The 17,614-nt window shown below is 42.2% G+C and overlaps 2 protein-coding genes across 4 annotated transcripts; both read right to left on the bottom strand.

The window, feature by feature from the left end:
- Window positions 1-18: 18 nt before the first annotated feature.
- LOC106600506 (PWWP domain-containing DNA repair factor 3A) lies at window positions 19-9,102 on the bottom strand. Its single transcript, XM_014191911.2, has 12 exons — window positions 9,009-9,102; window positions 6,102-6,364; window positions 5,205-5,646; window positions 4,175-4,245; window positions 4,004-4,089; window positions 3,834-3,894; window positions 2,379-2,454; window positions 2,229-2,276; window positions 1,806-2,050; window positions 1,377-1,586; window positions 840-928; window positions 19-750 (listed from the first exon to the last, which is right to left on the bottom strand). Exons 1-12 carry the CDS (start codon window positions 9,010-9,012, stop codon window positions 672-674), a joined length of 1,674 nt encoding a protein of 557 aa, XP_014047386.1. The 5' UTR covers window positions 9,013-9,102; the 3' UTR covers window positions 19-671.
- Window positions 9,103-15,405: 6,303 nt separating this feature from the next.
- On the bottom strand, window positions 15,406-17,598 carry LOC106600526 (uncharacterized). 3 transcript variants are annotated; one of them, XM_045714859.1, is made up of 6 exons: window positions 17,461-17,598; window positions 16,996-17,182; window positions 16,678-16,854; window positions 16,341-16,437; window positions 15,849-16,002; window positions 15,406-15,697 (listed from the first exon to the last, which is right to left on the bottom strand). In XM_045714859.1, the coding sequence occupies exons 2-6, from the start codon at window positions 17,149-17,151 to the stop codon at window positions 15,619-15,621; spliced, it is 663 nt and encodes a 220-aa protein (XP_045570815.1). In that variant the 5' UTR covers window positions 17,152-17,182; window positions 17,461-17,598; the 3' UTR covers window positions 15,406-15,618. The 3 variants fall into 3 exon arrangements, with proteins under 3 accessions (XP_045570815.1, XP_014047424.1, XP_045570813.1); XM_014191949.2 differs by lacking the exon at window positions 17,461-17,598 and having other exon boundaries at window positions 15,406-15,513; window positions 15,672-15,697; window positions 16,996-17,388; XM_045714857.1 differs by lacking the exon at window positions 17,461-17,598 and having other exon boundaries at window positions 16,996-17,391.
- Window positions 17,599-17,614: the final 16 nt, after the last annotated feature.

Raw genomic sequence — 17,614 nt, 5'->3', positions numbered from 1 at the left:
TAGAATAAGACTGGAACGTTCAAATATGACTATTTATTTTTAAAAAGAGCAGACTTTTCCATAGAAAAATAGAGCAGTGTCTTCTTTAATGTCCTGTATTTACAGTTGAACAGCCTAAACGGGCAACCATGTTGGATCAAATACTGTTGCAGTGGGTCTAAAATGAAGTCCCAGTTTCAAACAGCGGCGTAAATCTGTCTGAATGGCACGAGGTCCCACCCTCCCAGGAGTTCCGTGTTGAAGCTGTAAATCTTGACCAGTCGATCACAGATGATTTGACAATGATTTGATTAACTTGGTAATTCAATGTAGTTTTGTTAAGTCACACCACTGCTAGCATGTACAACAGCAGTTGATTGTCCTCAGAGCCACATTTAGAGACAGTTATATATGGTTCTTATTGTCTGCGATAGACCAGTGTCCTGGCCAGAGGGTGTGCTTGTATATCAAGCTGCTTCACGGTACAGAAAGAGGCTTCTACCTTACTGGCTGTTCTTGCTTGGAAAAGGCTACTTACTTATTTATTGTCCTATAATGCTTAGAAGCATCGTTTGATTAGGACACTGGCATTCTGAGGCTGCATCCCAAATGGCACTATTCAAACTACTTTTGACCAGAGCCCTATGGCACTCTTAGTCTGAGGGTTGGAAGCCAATTAGGCTGTGTTATGTTCAGTGTGCAGGACGCTGACGGATTGATGCTTTCATCTTCATCTGTTGCTCGATCATCGCATCAAACTCCTCTCTTTCCCTGAGGAGAGGAAGGAAAGAGAAGAAAAGAGATTTAGACCCAGAAATAAGTGTAACGGTATTAGCCTTTAATTCAGTGAGCCAACTAACCTTTTACTCAGACGGGGCCCTTTCAGGTATTTGTCTTCTGCCTTCACCAGTGACAACTCGTCCACTCCAGCTATGGCATAGATAATAGCCTACACAAAAAGACATCACCCTTCAGAATCATAACTCATTTAAGACACACTCCAGCTATTTTTGAACTTTTCCTGTTGAAAAACAATATCAATAAGTATAAACACAGTAATGTAAACACACTTAAGGGTAAAACAAAATAGTTTTGAGTAAAATGTTGTTTGTTTTTTTAGACAACTGCATACTTCGAGGAGTTGGTTGAGGAACAACAGAGAACAAAATAGGAAAGGCCCACCCCCCCACTCGTGCCATGTCATGTCATACCTGGACCACCTATTGAGAAATGCCTTTTGTTAAGTAAATCAGGTGTTAAATGAGGTGAAAAGAAGACTGGAGTAGGACTTCTAACGTCACTTCAACAATAAAGAATGGTAATAAAAACAGACGGCAAAAAAAATATTTGTGTTTCGATGGTCAATAAAGTTGTATTCTATTCTCCAGCATTCTGACCTCTGGTAACAGCACGTCCAGTACCAAGCGGATGCGGTCTACATCAGCCAGACAGGGTGCGGTGAGGGGGGCGGTCTCGTACACCCCTCTCAGGTACTGGTACACCTGGTCCAGCTGCTCCTCGTCCTCCAGGTACGTGTCCACAACTGACCGACTGGCCGCCAGGAACCAACGCAGCCACTTAGACTGCTGCTGACCACTGATTACGCCCTGGGGTTAGAGAGAGGGTTTATCTTCTACATATAGAGCTACTCCAGTTTGGAGACCATATTACATACAGAGAAAGATGGAAGGATAGAGAATGGACAGAGAGAGGGGGATGGAGAGAAGATACTGACAGGCGAAGGAGAGGGATGGACAGATGGAGGGAGAGAACAACTGCTATACTGAGTGCCTGGGAGAGAGAGGGGCATCGGCATGGTTACTCACTAGAAGGCGTGTCTCCACCCGGCGCTGCCTGACGACAAAGTCCACCAGTTTCTCGTTGGCACGGTTACGTGCAGCCTTGGAACGGTCAGGCAGCAGCTTCCGCCTCCTCTCCTCCTCCTGCCGTTTGCTGCCCTCCTGATCGTCCCCTTCCGGGTCAGAGGTTACGAACTGCTCCTCTAGAATTAGCTTACTGGGGAAGGTCAGGTCTGAGGTGCCCCGGGGGTAGCATTTTCTCACTGGGCAGCCTGCGGCAGGGATCATACAGGTAATGTATTAATCCATCTAACCTTTATCTCAGTCACAGAGAACACATTATGTGGTACTAAAGATCTGTTTAAACAGGACAGACAGCATTTGAGATGACTTGAGGGAATGTCACTGTATCAACATCGGGAAAACATCAGTGAATTGACATGAACTTACTTATGTCATCAGAAAAGTATTCAATGAAGGAACCGGTGAAGCCGCATCCTGCAAAGACAATACAAACATTAACGACAGTAATGGGGAATATAACACTGAGTATAATCTGGGTCACGGTGCTCATTCTAAGAGAAGTGCAGAATAGTTTACCGATACGGATTCTATAGTCGGCTATCAACGCCAGACACCATTTGATGGCAGCATCATACTTCTCTCTGGCTTTACACTACAGACAACAGGAAACATCAACACAACAGTCACCAGAAATTATGACAAAATATACACTGAACAAAAACATAAAACGAAACATGAAACAATTTCAAAAGATTTTACTGTTACATATAAGGAAATCAGTCAATTGAAATAAATGCATTAGGCCTTAATCTATGGATTTCACATGACTGGGAATACACATATGCAATATGTTGGTCACAGATTAAAAAAAAATGTTTTAAATAAATTGGGCGTGGATCAGAAAACCTGTCAGTATCTGGTGTGGCCACCAGACCGCCTTCATGCAATGCGACATCTCCTTCGCATAGAGTTGATCAGGCTGTTGATTGTGGCCTGTGGAATGTTGTCCCACTCCTCTTCAAAGGCTGTGTGAAGTTGCTGGATATTGGCGGGAACTGGAACACGTTGCTCAATGGGTGACATGGCTGGTGCGTATGCAGGCCATGGAAGAACTGGGACATTTTCAGCTTCCAGGAATTTTGTAGGGGGCTGTGCATTATCAAGCTAACACATAAGGTGATGGCAGCAGATTAATGGTACGACAATGGGCTTCAGGATCTCGTTACGGTATCTCTGTGCATTCAAATTGCCATCGATAAAATGCAATTGTGTTTGTTGTCCGTAGCTAATGCCTGCCCATAACATAACCCCACCGCCAACAAGGAACACTATGTACACAACATTGACATCAGCAAATCGCTCACCCACACGACCCCATAGACGCTGTCTGCCATCTGCCCAGGATAGTTGAAACCGTGATTCCTCCATGAAGCGCACACTTCTCCAGCCTGCCAGTGGCCATCGAAGTTTCATCAGCTGTCTGGGTGGCTGGTCTCAGATGATCCTGCAGGTGAAGAAGCCAGATGTGGATGTTCTGGGCTGGCGTGGTTACATGTGGTCTGCGGTTGTGAGGCCGGTTGGACGTACTACCATATTCTCTCTAACCACATCGGAAGTGGCTTATGGTAGAGAAATGAACATTAAATTCACTGTCAACAGCTTTGGTGGACATTCCTGCAGTCAGCATGCCAATTGCACGCTTCCTCAAAACTTGAGACATCTGTGGCATTGTGTTGTGTGACAAAACTGCACATTTTAGAATGGCCTTTTGTTGTCCCAAGAACAAGGTGCACCTGTGTAATGATGCTGTTTAATCAGGTTCTTGATATGCCACACCTGTCAGGTGGATGGATTATCTTGGCAAAGGAGAAATGTTCACTAACAGGGATGTAAACAAATTTGCCCCCAAAAATTTTGAGAAATAATGCAACTCTTCACATGTTGCATTTGTTTTTGTTCAGCGTATATATATATATATAAGTTCTGTGGAGTCAGTATTCTTAAGAAACTGTTTTCTTCAGTTATCCTTACCACTAGCTGATCAGACTCTTCACAGTCAAAAGGCTTCAATGTTTTTAGGGACACAGAAAAGCTTTGAAAGAAACACAAAAAGACAACAGTTAATATTGGAGCGCGGAGGCTAATCGGGCAATCAGGGAATGGACACCAGTTACTGAGCTGCACAGAGTTTTGGTTCCTACCCTTTTTGTATCCTCTTTTTGTCAAACAGCAGGTCGTCAATAAACACAATGCTGGCTTTCTTCAGCTTACGGTTCACACTCTTCACCTATGGAGTCAAACAGTTTCTAGTTCAGTTACTACTGATGACTATTCCAAATTAATTTAGTTGGAGCACAGCGATCAATACTCACCATTGCCGGCCAGAAAGGATAGTTTCTAAATTTGCACCAAACACATATTCCTTCTGTTATGGACAGTGGCTCTGAAAGAGACAAATAACTACAGGTTATTTTAGTTTTAATTAACAACTCAACATAAGCTATAGTACACATGCAGGAAGGCATCATATCATCAAGGGAGTTTACCAACGCGCTCTCGCTCTCTCTCACACACCAAACCGGCCCCCACGTGCATCCACATGCGCTTGTTGATTTTGTCTATCCCCACCAGACACGTTCATGACACACAGGTTAAAATACCAAAACCAACTGTGAACCCACTATATTAATAAGTTGGGGACAGGTCGAAACACACATGAAACAATGATGGACATTTAGCTAGCTTGTTGCTGCTAGCTAATTTGTCCTGGGAGATAAACATCAAGTTGGCATTATACCTGAAATGCATATGGTACAATTTTTTTTTTGCTGGATCTGTGTAGAATTTTGACCCATTTTGAGTCATACAGAAATGTGTGTTCTCTACTCCGACAATTCATCCACAGATAAAACAGGAAACCTAGTTTGACTCATCTTTCAAATCACCCACGTTGGTTAGCATGCTTGTGAAAACCAATGAGTAGATGGGAGAGGAGGGACTTGCAGTGCTTCAAGCATCTCAATGCAGACGCTCGTTGACGCGCGCAAGCAGTTTGGATTCAATTATTGAATAACAGGTAGGGCCGGGATGATACCAGTATCACAATATTTTTTCCATGGCAAAAATGGAAACACAAAGCAGTCAAACTCCTTAGCTCTTTAAAAACCTGCTTTATGTAAAATATTGTGTGCTATAGCTTGGAAAACAAATAAATGTGACTCTGGGTGACAAACATGATGTTTTCCTACAGAAATGAAATATGCTTTGTGTTTTGTTTCCTTGCCACGATACTAATGAGTATCGCAATACTGGTATTTCCCGGCCCTAATAACACGCATGTGTACATTTATTTAGCAACGCTAGCGCACGCAACGTAGCCAGTCTAGTCAGCACGTTACTCACTTGTGTTATTTAAGAAACTGGGCAGATCTTCCTCATCGTCTTGCTCATCCTCCTCTTCAAGAGTCAGTGATGTTACACGGTCTTCCTGTACGCTTAGCTCGATGGAGAGGTCTGAGGACAGGGAGGCATCTCCTGTGTCTTTGTCTGGTGAGTCTGACTCCTGCAGCTCAAACCTTGGTCTGGAGCGTTGGAGTGGCTCAGTGCTGGTAGTGTCGCCGCTCTGCAGGCCAGCTCCCTCTGCTGTCTGGCCCTTCCTGCTTCTACGTCTGAGTTTGGCTGGGGGGCCTCCCTCAGAGCTGAAGGTCTGGGACCCTCCCTCTGCTGCAGCCTTCACCTTCTTCTTACCACCCTGAGTTTTCACTCCCTTCACTGTAGCCGAGTTCTTCCTTGGCCTAACTTTGGGTCTACCCCGAGGTTTACTACCGGGTAAAGCTAAGTGTGTCTGGGAGAGATTACATATATTTTGGTGAACAATTCTGTATTGAACATATGAATACTGGGATTTCATTTAAATGGATTGAAATGCAATAGGCAAGAGAGAAGGTTATTGAACGGTGATTACTTTTAAACACTGACCACAATCCTGAGCACTATTCAGTGTTTGACCATTCACCTGACAACGTAATATAGTGTTAAAGGAAAAGGAAGGTGGTGACCTGAGGTTCATGACAACTTTTTTTTTAGAAGAAACAGGAAATACAGTGCATTCGGAAAGTATTCAGACCCCTTTCCTTTTCCCACATTTTGTTGTTACAGCCTTATTCTAAAATTGATTAAATACATTTTTTCCCCTCAATCTACACTCAATAACCCATAATGACAGTGAAAACAGGTTTTAACCTTAAAGGTTAAATAAATATACATTTCTAATCAGTGATGAAGATGATAATACAGTACCTTCTCCAGAGGGCTTAGTTCCAACAGCTTCCAGGGTGTGATGGGTGAGGCGTTCTGGGGGCCCTCTGTCTTGGAGCCCGGTCCCAGGTGAGACAGGGAGGCAGAGAAGGGGTTGTCTGTTCCTGTGGAGGATCTGGGGTGAGGGCCTGGCGTGGAGCTAAGAAAAAGCTGCTGCTGGTCCCGCTGAGGTCTGCCTCTGACTCTCTTAGGTGCGTTTGGTGAGAAGATGCCAGAAGGGCTACTCTGCAGGCTGGAGGAGAGGTCTGCAGACAGTACAATGAGTGAGGATGGGACATCTGAGTCTACCTTGAGGGTCTGCGATTTTTTGGTATATTTTCTCTTTGGGAGCCCAGGAGGGCTGAATGTGGGAGAGGAAAGGTTGGGGGAGAGGTCTGCAGATAACACAGGGAGTAATGAGAGGACTCCTGAGTCTACCTTGTGGGTCTTTGATTTCTTAGTATATTTCCTTTTTTTTACAGTCTCCTCCTGTGACTGTTCCGTGTCTCGTAACTCAACCTTGTGCTTCTGTGATTTTCTGGATGTCTTTTCCCCATTTCTCACAGTCTCATGTGAGTCATCCTTATGCTTCTGTGATTTTTTTGTGTAGTTCCTCTTTCTCACCGTCTCTTGTGATTGGTCAATCCCCAGTGACTGTTCTACCGTATGGCTTTGTGATTTTTTCGATGCCACCTTGTTTACCTTATTCGTCAGTGATTTCATCAATGTATTTTTTCCAGTCTCCTCCTGAGTCTGTGATTTTTTTGTATATTTCCTCTTTTTCACAGTTTCTTGTGAGTGGTCTACCTTGTGGGTTGAAGATATTTTAGACACCTTTTTCCTTTTTGTTACAAACTCTTGTGACTGGTCTACCTGATGAGTTGGTGACTTCATAGTTGTCTTTTTCCCATTTCTCACAGTCTCCTGTGGCTTGTCTCCCTTATGGCTCTGTGTTTTTTTTGTATATTTCCTCTTTATTACCATCTCTTGTGACTGTTCTCCCTTATGGGTTGGAGATATTTTAGAGCCCTTTTTCTTATTTTTTACAAACTCCTCCTGTGACTGGTCAACCTTAGGGGTCTGAGATTTTTTGGTATATGTTCTCTTTCTCACCGTCTCCTGTGACCAGTCTATCTTATGGGTTGGTGATTTTATAGATGTCTTTTTCCCATTTCTCACTGTCTCACTCTCCTGTGACTGGTCAGTGTCCCTTGGCTGGTCTACCTTATGGCTCTGTGATTTTTTTGTATATTTCCTTTTTCGCCCAGTCTTTTGTGTCAGGCAATTCTCCTGTCCTACCTTAATAGTCGGTAAGGGTTTAGATGTATTTTCCCCATTTGTCACAGTCTCACGCTCCTGTTGCTGGTCGACCTTATGAATTTGTGATTTTTTAGCCGCCTTTCTCCCATCTTTCAGATTCTGTGGTGACTGGCACAGAGTCCTTTGCCCTTTGGCACATTTGCTTAAAAATATCCCAGTGGCAGTGATACTGTCATTCTGGCTGGGTTCAGCCCCCATCTCCCTGGCCTGTGAGTATGTGTATCCATCAGTGGTTAGAACATTAGGGCCTGTTAGGTCTCCTTGTCCAACAGAAGCACTGGAGAGATGGGGCCCGTTCTTACTCTGTCCCTTATTGGTGCTCTGTAAGTCCAAGGTGGGGCATGGTGGTTCAAAGGTGGCCTCAGGTGACTGGCACTTATCCTCAGGCACAGGTGAGCTGGGTGACTGGAGCTGTGTCTCAACCTTTGTTTGGGCATCAGGTGACTGACACCTGTCCTCAGGTATCACAGGTAAGTTGGGTGTCAGTGTCACAGCCTCTGTTTGGTCCTCTGGCTGTAAACATGGATGTGTAGCTGTCGGGGACTGGGCCTGATGGATCTGGTGTTCTGTGTCAGTCTGGGGTTTCTTGTGTTTGCGTGGCCTCCCCCTCTTGCGACGTTCACCCTGTGGCTGTGATGCGTCAAAGGTTCCTTTCTCTGCTGTCCTCTTTTTTTGGGGTGAAACAAGTGTTTGAGATGGGCTAGAAGGGTTGGTTGAAACTGGTGTTTCAGATGGGGTTGCAGGGTTGGTTGAAATGGGTGTTTCAGATGGGTTAGCAGAGCTGGTTCCTTCTCCATCCCCAAAGCACTGTGTGGGAGACGGAGGGCTAACTCCCAGCTGTGGAGTGGCTGTTTGCTGGTCGGCCCAGACCGAGGTCTTCTGTGTGGAAGAGGAAGAACTGTCCTCTGCAGAATTCATGTTCAGGGCCAGGCAAGCTCCAGTGCTTCAGCTCCTCAGGAGGACAAAGCTCATCATCATGAGCTGTGGTGGAACCATGCAGGATGTCAACAGGTTTATTCTTTGTGTTGATCAAATAACAGCCATGTGAATTTCAGAGAGGGATGTAATCTTAGGGCTTGTTGTGTGCATCTAAGAAACATTTTAGCAAATATCTGTTCTGCTAACCACAGCTTGTAAATAATTGAAAGTTCTGCTTAGTTAGCTATAACTTTAATAACAGACCTAAACGCTTTTGCGTGTAACTAGCTAGTTGTGGGGATTGTGGGTTTACGATCGACAACACCAAAAGGTAGGTGAAGTAAATTAACTAGCAACACATCTGTTCTCGACACTCCACTGATCAGTCTCGTCGAAATTTCACAACAAAAATTATCGAATGAGATTACAGACAGTTGCCTAGCTTTGATAACTTTTTGTATTTACTTTACATCCGCATATGCATGCACACCGTGTTTGCTGGTCAAGCAACAGTTGCAAGCTAACGATAATTATATCGCATACTCTGTACTGGCTAATCAGATAGCTAGCTACTGAATCGGATTGCAATTAGTATATCGCTAACAACCCAGCAAGAAATAATAGTAGCATAAAAGGTTCCAAATACTGATTTGTATAAAGATGTATACATACACATAGACACAGCAAGATAGATGGAATACTTTCTTCTAGATACTTGAAAGGTTGCAACTCCTCTCAGCGTCTCGTCGGCAAATCTTAAAAAAGTAATTCCGGGTCACGGAATTTCGAAAAATTTCAAAATAAAATTCGCCCACCTAATAGTAGAAAAGTGTCAATAACGTGTAAATAATTGTTTAAACATTAACATTGTTCCTATTTAAGTGACAATTGCATTACATGTTGGTGTTAATACATGTTCCAAGGTCAAATAAATTCCCCCAATGCGAATCACTGTATATGGAATACATATTGGCTTGTAGAGCAAAACGTATTCTGGGGACCGTACTAAAAGTATTGTAGGGAATAGTCAGTAGTGTCTGTAGAATGTATATATGGTGTCTTTTCATGTGGCTCTGAATAATATAGAGTGTTGCTGGCCTTTTACTGTGGTCAAATAGTTTAAAATGGGGGCTTAAATATAAATAAATGATTCTATGTGCAGAGGTAAAAGTGTGGTTGGGAGTACTCAGTAAGGTCTGTATAAACCACCTTCAAATGACCCGGTGCTATCTATGGTCTTGAAGTCAATGCCTATACACACTAAACTATCAACACTCAAATAACAAACCCATAAGGCAAAAAAATGTGTCAAAACAAAACTCAATTTAAACATAATCAACATCAACAAGGCTATAGGGACACAGTCACTTCAGTCACCAATTGTATCAAATGTGTCAGTTAAAATTCATGGTCATACTTAATTAATTTAGTCCCCCATTTCATAAAATGTTTCAGCAAAACATTTATGGTCTAACACACTTTATGAGACATTAATTTGTAGCAATCCCTCATCAAATACATACATTCAATTAGTGATGGGCACAAATATGGAAAATCAATATCAGTTGCATTTTCGATTCGATATTATATCAGTTCGTAGAAAATACATTGAAACTGTGTGAATGTTCACTTTTCTGTGATGTCCAGACAACTGCTTGCAGATTGCAAATTGGGCCAAGTATGTTCCGGTGGTATAAACCTACCTAACCCGTTTTAATACAATGGGAAGCCCATCCACAATTGATGACCCATCAGCTGGCACTTAAATAATACTACAGTTTTACTGCAGCATCCAGAATAGTTTTTGCTCTGTAAGCCAATATGTATTCCATATGCAGTGATTCGCATTGTGGCCGCCAATGGAATGGATGGAGTAAAAGGCCAGCAACACTCCATATTATTCAGAGCCCCATGAAATGACACCATACAGTGTACATTCTACAGACCCTACTTAGTACTTCTTTCCCTACTTTTACATCATCACAAATAATAATTTTTCCTGTACATTGCTATATTTGTAGTGTATAGTGTCCAGGCACCCCATTATTAAGCTATTTGACCACAGTAAAAGGCCTGCAACACTCAGTCCCATGAAATAACACCATATATAGATTCTACAGACCCTACTAGAATAGTTTTTTCACTATAAGCCAATATGTAATTTATAGGCCTACAGTGTATTGCATTGGGACCAAAGGAGTGGGTGGAGTAGAAAGGGCTGCTGGGTATTTAGACCACAGTCATTCAAGAAATAACACCATCTATAAACTCTAGTCTAGTGCGACATCAATAAGGTCTGTAGAATACAATGTTCTTTACATTAATTTACTCAAGCTCCAAACATTTACCAATTTATTTATTTTTATTTTACCTTTATTTAACTAGGCAAGTCAGTTAAGATAAAATTCTTATTTTCAATGACGGCCTAAGAACATTCAATGCGCTCCACCTTATAATATTATTTATCTTATATGAAGTAGTAATTCTCCTTAGTTTTAACACTATGCACTATGTAAAGCTGCACAAATGATTGATTTCATGTCATACACAGCGTTTTACCACATACTTTTATTTTGAAGGCAAAATTGGAAAACCGGAAGTCTTAACCGGGACACTAATGTTGCTGCCATGACGTTAATGCAACTCTTGAGCCAAAACACAACTTCTATCTTCGGGTTTTGCGCCCTTTGATTCATGGCATATGTAGCACATTACACTGAATTTAGGAACAAAGCAATTATATTTTCCTTTGTTTCAAGACAAGTTGACAACATTAAATATTTTGGCAGATAACCAAAAATGGAAAGGAATTCAAATGAATTTACTGTAACATGTAACAAACTAGTGATTAAACATTAGTGTCTGAGACAATAATAAATAAAAATAAAAACAATAAGAACAAATTCTTATTTACAATGACGGCCTACCGGGGAACTGCCTAGCTCGGGCAGTACGACAGATGTTTACCTTCATTTGATCCTGCAACCTTTCGGTTACTGCTTGGCCCCCCTGACACTTGTGAGTGGAGGAAATTCCTGGTTGCGACAACCAATCATATCGCCGTCTGTAACCAATCATTTCACTCGCCAACCAATCCGAGACGCCAGTGCAACCAACCAGTAACCAAGAATTGACAAACGAGGATAGAACTATGGCGGGACCTTTAAACTCTCGTCAAGAGAAAAATATATTTTGCTGTTTTCATTGATCATCATCATCATCGATCGGAAAATCTAGCAGGTAATAGTAATATGTTAGCACGGTTCGGTTAACAAGATTTACAGTGTAGCTACGTTAAGGCTAATGCGTTAGTAAACTGGTGTTTTGACACTGACACAGGTTAACGAAGTAACGTAACTTTAGCTAGTTTAACGTCCGATGAGTCAGACCATCAAAATAGTGTTTTAACCTCACTATTTTCATACTAATCTGGAGTTATTATTTTCATTAATGATGATGCTTAGTTGATAGAGATAATAGATAAGTAAAACAAAGGATCGTCTTTTGATGCTGTTTAATCTATTGACCTAATTAAGTTAATAGTTCTACTTTTCGGCCCGTATTTGAAGTATTTATAGTGATGACTTGCATTTTAAATGATATACAGGCCTAACGTTACGTCTCATGTGATATGATGACCAGTTCTTTGGGGAATGTATCATCAATACATTACTTTTGACATTTTAGTCATTTAGCAGACGCTCTTATCCAGAGCGACTTACAGTAGTGAATGCATACATTTCAATTCATTTCATACATTTTTTTTCCTTTTTTCCTGTACTGGCCCCCATGGGAATCGAACCCACAACTCTGGCGTTGCAAACACCATTGCAAACACCATGCTCTACCAACTGAGCCACAGGGAGAAATGTTGTGGGAAATGTTGTTGTGTTATGATTTCAGGGAGAGATGTATGCCTTCCCAAGGGATTGCAACGCATTTTGCCTGATGTGGACCATAAGTGGGTGTCCAAGGCATTGTTCAGGTGGTCGGGGAATGGGATTCCAGAGATGGACTTTGCCAGAGTTGACAAAATGTGGTGGGACTGCCCTCCACCACCATCTGCAGCTCAGTAGAGATGGAGAGATACTTTGCCCATCCTCTTCTGCTCTGGATGCCCAGGAAGCTCTGGCAAGTAAAGCTGTATTGCCCACATTCTGTGCAGTAGGAAGGTCATCAGTTGGAACATATGGTTCCTTACACTGTTCCACGCAAATACACCGGTAATGGCAATATAATTGTAATGTAATTAATAATCTAATGCAGCTTTTATATGTAATACAAACAGCAACACATTTCTCTTTGTGAAATGTTATTATAGAATTATTCCATTCTCAGTCCGGTGTATTCTCATATTTATGTCGTTTTTTTCTTTAGGGGAGCTGATAGGTTTGGAGTACCTCTTTGATCAGACTGGTTTGGTGCTGCAGGATTGCAAGGCTGCCATTGAGGAACTGGAGACAGGTGATCCTGATGTCCAAGAGGAGGATGATGAGGGCTTTGTCGAGCTTGTGGAATATCAGGACCTGACAGTTCCTGTGCTGGAGACAGCCCTGCCTCTTGTTGGCACCTTCCGTCCTACTCCCACCCCCTCTACCAGCATCCAGTCCACAGCTGCATCAGTCAGTCCCATGTCCTCCACTCCTGTACGGGCTACTCCACCACCCGGGCCTCTGTCCTCCACACTTGTGCTCGTCATTCCCCTGTCCTACGTTCCTGTTCGGGCTAACGTTACTCCTTAGTCCATGGACCATGAATGTTGTTTTTAAAGCGTGAATTGGCTCTGGCAGTCAAAACAGCCAAATACTCCATATAAAGGATTGGGATAGTGAAATGTTTTGTTGTTTCGGCTCTGTACTCCAGCACTTTCAATTTGCAATGATACAAAGTGCAGACTGTCAGCTTTAATTTGAGGGTATTTTCATCCATATTACAGCACTTTTTATTATAGCACTTTTTGTACATAGTCCCCCCATTTTAAGAGGAAAGTAGTCAAAAGTTTAGTATTTGGTCCCATATTCCTAGCATGCAATGATTACATCAAGCTTGTGACTACAAACATTTGCTCTTTGTTTTGGTTGTGTTTGAGATTATTTTGTGCCCAATAGAAATGACCGATAAATCATGTATTGTGTCATTTTGGAGTCACTTATTGTAAATAAGAATATAATATGTTTCTAAACACTTCTACATTAATGTGGATGTTACCAGGATTACAGATAGTCCTGATGAATTGTGAATAATGATGAGTGAGAAAGTTAGATGCACAAATATCATACCTCTTGTCATACAGCATGTCTTGGGGGTATGTTGAGAGGTAGCTTGTAAGTAAGCATTTCATTGCACTGTTTACACCCCGCTGTATTCTGTATATATGATGATTCAAATGTGATTTGATTTTTGACAGGATGCTTGCCATTTCAGGAGACGGTTCTGAAAAAGTACACCAGGGCTAAAGCTCTGGATAAATTTGGCCAGGAGGGCTGTACTGCCCCGAGTTGGCAACCCAGCAACAAGGCAGTTCAGCCTTCTGAGGAAGCAGACCTTCAAGTAGGTTGTTGAAAATGCTCTGTGGTATGCTGGGTATTTGGTGGCATTGATGAAGAGTGATGCAAAAAAACATGCTGCCAATCAGATGACTTTGTAGGAGTCCCACCATCCAGTCCACACCTCTAACCGCATCAGTCCTCCGCTCCTGTACGGACCACTCCACCACCAGCTGGTTCTCTCTCCGTGACCTTGACACCTGTGCCCGGCTGGGCCTCTGTTCATGATCTCCACACCTGTGCCCGCCTGGGCCTCTGTGCCCCCAACACCTGTGCCCTGCTGGGCCTCCACACCTGTGCCCTGCTGGGCCTCCACACCTGTGCCCTGCTGGGCCTCCACACCTGTGCCCAGGTGACACTCAGTCAGTCCAGTCCTCTGCTCCTTATGGGCTGGGCATTTTGATGGAGCCAGCGATCAGACACTCTTCGTTTTCAGTTAATTATTTGTGTTCAATTGTTTGTCCCTCTGTGGTGTTTATTTAACTGTATATACAGCATCATTTGTCATTGACCTATTACTCAAAAGTATTCTCCCCATACTCTTAATTCACTCTGAGCACAAAAGCCATTAGCTGAATTCTCTAATTACATTTTGTTTTGTTCAATTAATGTCAGTCTTTGAATGCTCCATTGTATAAACGATTTAATTGTCCTGCTTGTGTGCCTTGTGCACTGATTTCAAACAACTAGAGTACATTTGTCATTCTCACGTCTTTTTCCAATTCTGTGTCTTCAATTACTTCCTTGATTTATAATCAAAACAATTTCGCCAACATTACGCTTTCGATGTGAACTTGATATTACATTTATAAATTAAGCCATTTCTCTTATTTGAGATTAACAAGATTTAACTCCTTTAGGCTTAACACATTTAGGCTACCCTTCTATAAATGTGAATCCTGAAGAGGGTGAGCGATTTGACCAAAAGGGACAGGTTTTCATAATAAAAAGTTATGGATGACGATGAGGGATTTACGGGGTGAGAGGAACGAGGATTGTCAGATGAAGCCCGATACTTTTCTACTCTCAGATTGTCACGGTAGGGAAAAGAAAGCATTAAAAAATGATGCAAGGCTAAATACAGCAGCCTTGTTGGAATTCGATACACGGTCGGCATGGGCGAGTATGTTCATTCTTGGTAGAAAATGCCACCCGAATTCGTTACACTCTTTGATTCCTGGTGTCGCAACCTCGACGGATGAGCTAGATCTTTGGCCCAACGCTCTAACCACTAGGCTACCTGCCGCCCCACATAGGGTTCTGGCCATGGCTGGAAAATGTTCCATGTTATTCCATCACAATCATGTCATGAGGGTAATACTGTATTGTGAAAAATACATGGGGGATTAGAAATGATGCAGACTATTACATTGATAGAACCCACCATCTATCTGTAATATTAAAGCTGATCTACGCCCAGGAGTGTTTTATCCACAGAGGAATAACACACAGACACATGGCAAAGCAGTGCAAAATATTTCCAACCCTACAGAAAAATATAATATATAACAGTACACACAGAGCACGGTGAAATAAGTATGTGTTAATCACATTCATTAATAAACCCTTCAGATTAACAATGAGGCCATCCTTGTTCTCTCCTCACAGTCAAAAAGCTCTGGATGACAATCCTGAGAGAAAGTAGGAAAAAAACGACAGTAGGACACAGATAAACTAAAGCAATTGCAAACTATTATGCCATGTTGGTTTGATACAAGCCTGCATATATGAGGTTATCAATCATAGTGTGTATGAGCAATAAACAGAAGTGATTCTTGTGGTGAATTACCATTGGTCTTGCAACCTCTTCTTTCCCTGTAATACAAAACATAATGTACTTTTTAAGATCTTTGTTTAGTGGAAATGAAACTGAACAATAACGAGAATGCTGGTGTCTACAGCACAACTACAGTTTTTAGTTTAGTTTTTTGTATATATTTTTACATATGAGCTGCTGTATACTCACATTTGTGTCATCATATAGTGTTTGCTGGACTCGCAGGCTTTCATTTGACTCATTGCTGCCACCGCCTGGCTATTTGAAGCATCACATGAAGCAGAGCAGGAGTGGGACTGGTGGACAGCTTGGGTGAAGTTGAATTGTAACCACTCAAAATGCTCTACAGTAATAAAAAACGGAACATTATTAAACATCTTCCAGTGTCATAAAATAACATTTATAATGTAAGATAAAAAAAAAAAAAAAAGAAAAAGGTATGAGTTGTATGAAATGTATGCATTCACTACTGTAAGTCGCTCTGGATAAGAGCGTCTGCTAAATGACTAAAATGTAAATGTAAAAATATGTTGGTTATTCTGTAATCGCTATCACGAGAGTGATATGATTCATGGCCAGGTCTCCCTCGTATAAGACACTGTCTCAATGGAACTTTGCTTAAATAAAGGTAAAAATAAAAAAATACATATGTGTGTATCCTTTGATCCAGTAATACCGTACCTCTCTGTAGACTTAGATCTAGGGACATATTTCTCTGTGTCTCTCTGTGCAGGAAAATAGCATTCCTTAGTGCTGTTTCATTCACATGCAGCATCGCCTATATACAAAGCAAATCTACAGTCACTGACAATCTACATGGATATGTTGTTTTAGAATAGATAGTTTTGAACAAAAGTTTTGATTCCAAGGAGTTGTATTCTGAACATGAACAGCACACAATCTATAATCTATGTATTCTGAACATGAACAGCATACAATCTATAATCTTTGTATTCTGAACATGAACAAGGATGTCAAACATGTGAATGTCTAAAATGACATTGGAGGCTACACTCACATTCTCCTGGAGGCTGAGGCTCAGGGACACGCTATTCTCTCTCAGTCTCTCAGTAACAACCTCCATCTCCTGCTGCAGTGTGGTTTGGTTCTCCTGGCTCAGCCTTATAGACTCCAGCAAGGCCTGCTTTTCCTTCTCCCACACAACCTTTGCCCCCTCCATCTTCTCGGTCAGGGACTGTGTAACAGAGTTAAGATTGTACTGGTAAGCTCACAGTAAGCACTGGCTCGAGCTCTTGTACAGACAGTGTACCCTGGGTTGTACCCAGATAGGGAGGGCACCATACTGCTAAACAAGCAGGCACACTGTGGTCCACACCTGTTGGGCTACGTTGCACTGGGCCAAGCCCTTCATGTGAGGAGAGGTGGCCCACACCACGATCACGATGAGGGAGACCATGGACCACAGGGTCAGCAGTGCCATCACCAGGTTACAGCAGGTCCCGGATGACTTGGAACTCTTGGAACGAGCCATGGTGTTGAAGGGAGCAGGAGCTGTGGTTGCGCTGGGAATGACAAAGATCATATCCCTTGTCTGACAACAGAGACAGACAACAGAGACAGACAGCAGTTGTACAAGCTCCAGGCGGAAGGACTCTTTTGTGTCCACTGTGATGGAAAAAAATATGAGAATTCTGAGTCTCAGAAGTCCAGACAAAAGTTTACACTTGTCTTTATCAACTGAGCCTAGCGACTCATGTTACACAGGCTGAAGAAGTACTGTATATTGTAAGGTTTTCCGTTTAACTGTAGAGTCCTCTTTCAACAAAAACACCTCACTTACCTTTCTCCAAATATCCCCTTTAAAACCAATACCCAGTCTTTCGCCACTTCTTAGTTAGAATGCTTTTATAGAGGAAGAATCATAGCAGCCTCTCTATGTTTATTTTACCATGCCAGGACTAGTGTACAGTACACTCCGCGCTCATCACTGCACA

The sequence above is a fragment of the Salmo salar genome, chromosome ssa03 (genome assembly GCF_905237065.1).
Source record: "Salmo salar chromosome ssa03, Ssal_v3.1, whole genome shotgun sequence".
In the NCBI taxonomy this organism is placed as follows: Eukaryota; Metazoa; Chordata; class Actinopteri; order Salmoniformes; family Salmonidae; genus Salmo; species Salmo salar.
Note: the sequence above shows the minus strand (reverse complement) of the source record. Positions and strands in the feature narration are given on the sequence as shown.

Coding starts and splice junctions, on each gene's coding strand:
- LOC106600506 (XM_014191911.2), bottom strand. Junction 4,090..4,174: donor ATCCTTTCTGGCCGGCAATG/GTGAGTATTGAT, acceptor TTGACTCCATAG/GTGAAGAGTGTGAACCGTAA. Junction 751..839: donor GGGCCCCGTCTGAGTAAAAG/GTTAGTTGGCTC, acceptor TCCTCTCCTCAG/GGAAAGAGAGGAGTTTGATG.
- LOC106600526 (XM_045714857.1), bottom strand. CDS start 17,202: ATGATCTTTGTCATTCCCAGCGCAACCACAGCTCCTGCTCCCTTCAAC. Junction 16,438..16,677: donor GCCTCAGCCTCCAGGAGAAT/GTGAGTGTAGCC, acceptor CTTTGTATATAG/GCGATGCTGCATGTGAATGA. Junction 15,698..15,848: donor CACTATATGATGACACAAAT/GTGAGTATACAG, acceptor TTTGTATTACAG/GGAAAGAAGAGGTTGCAAGA.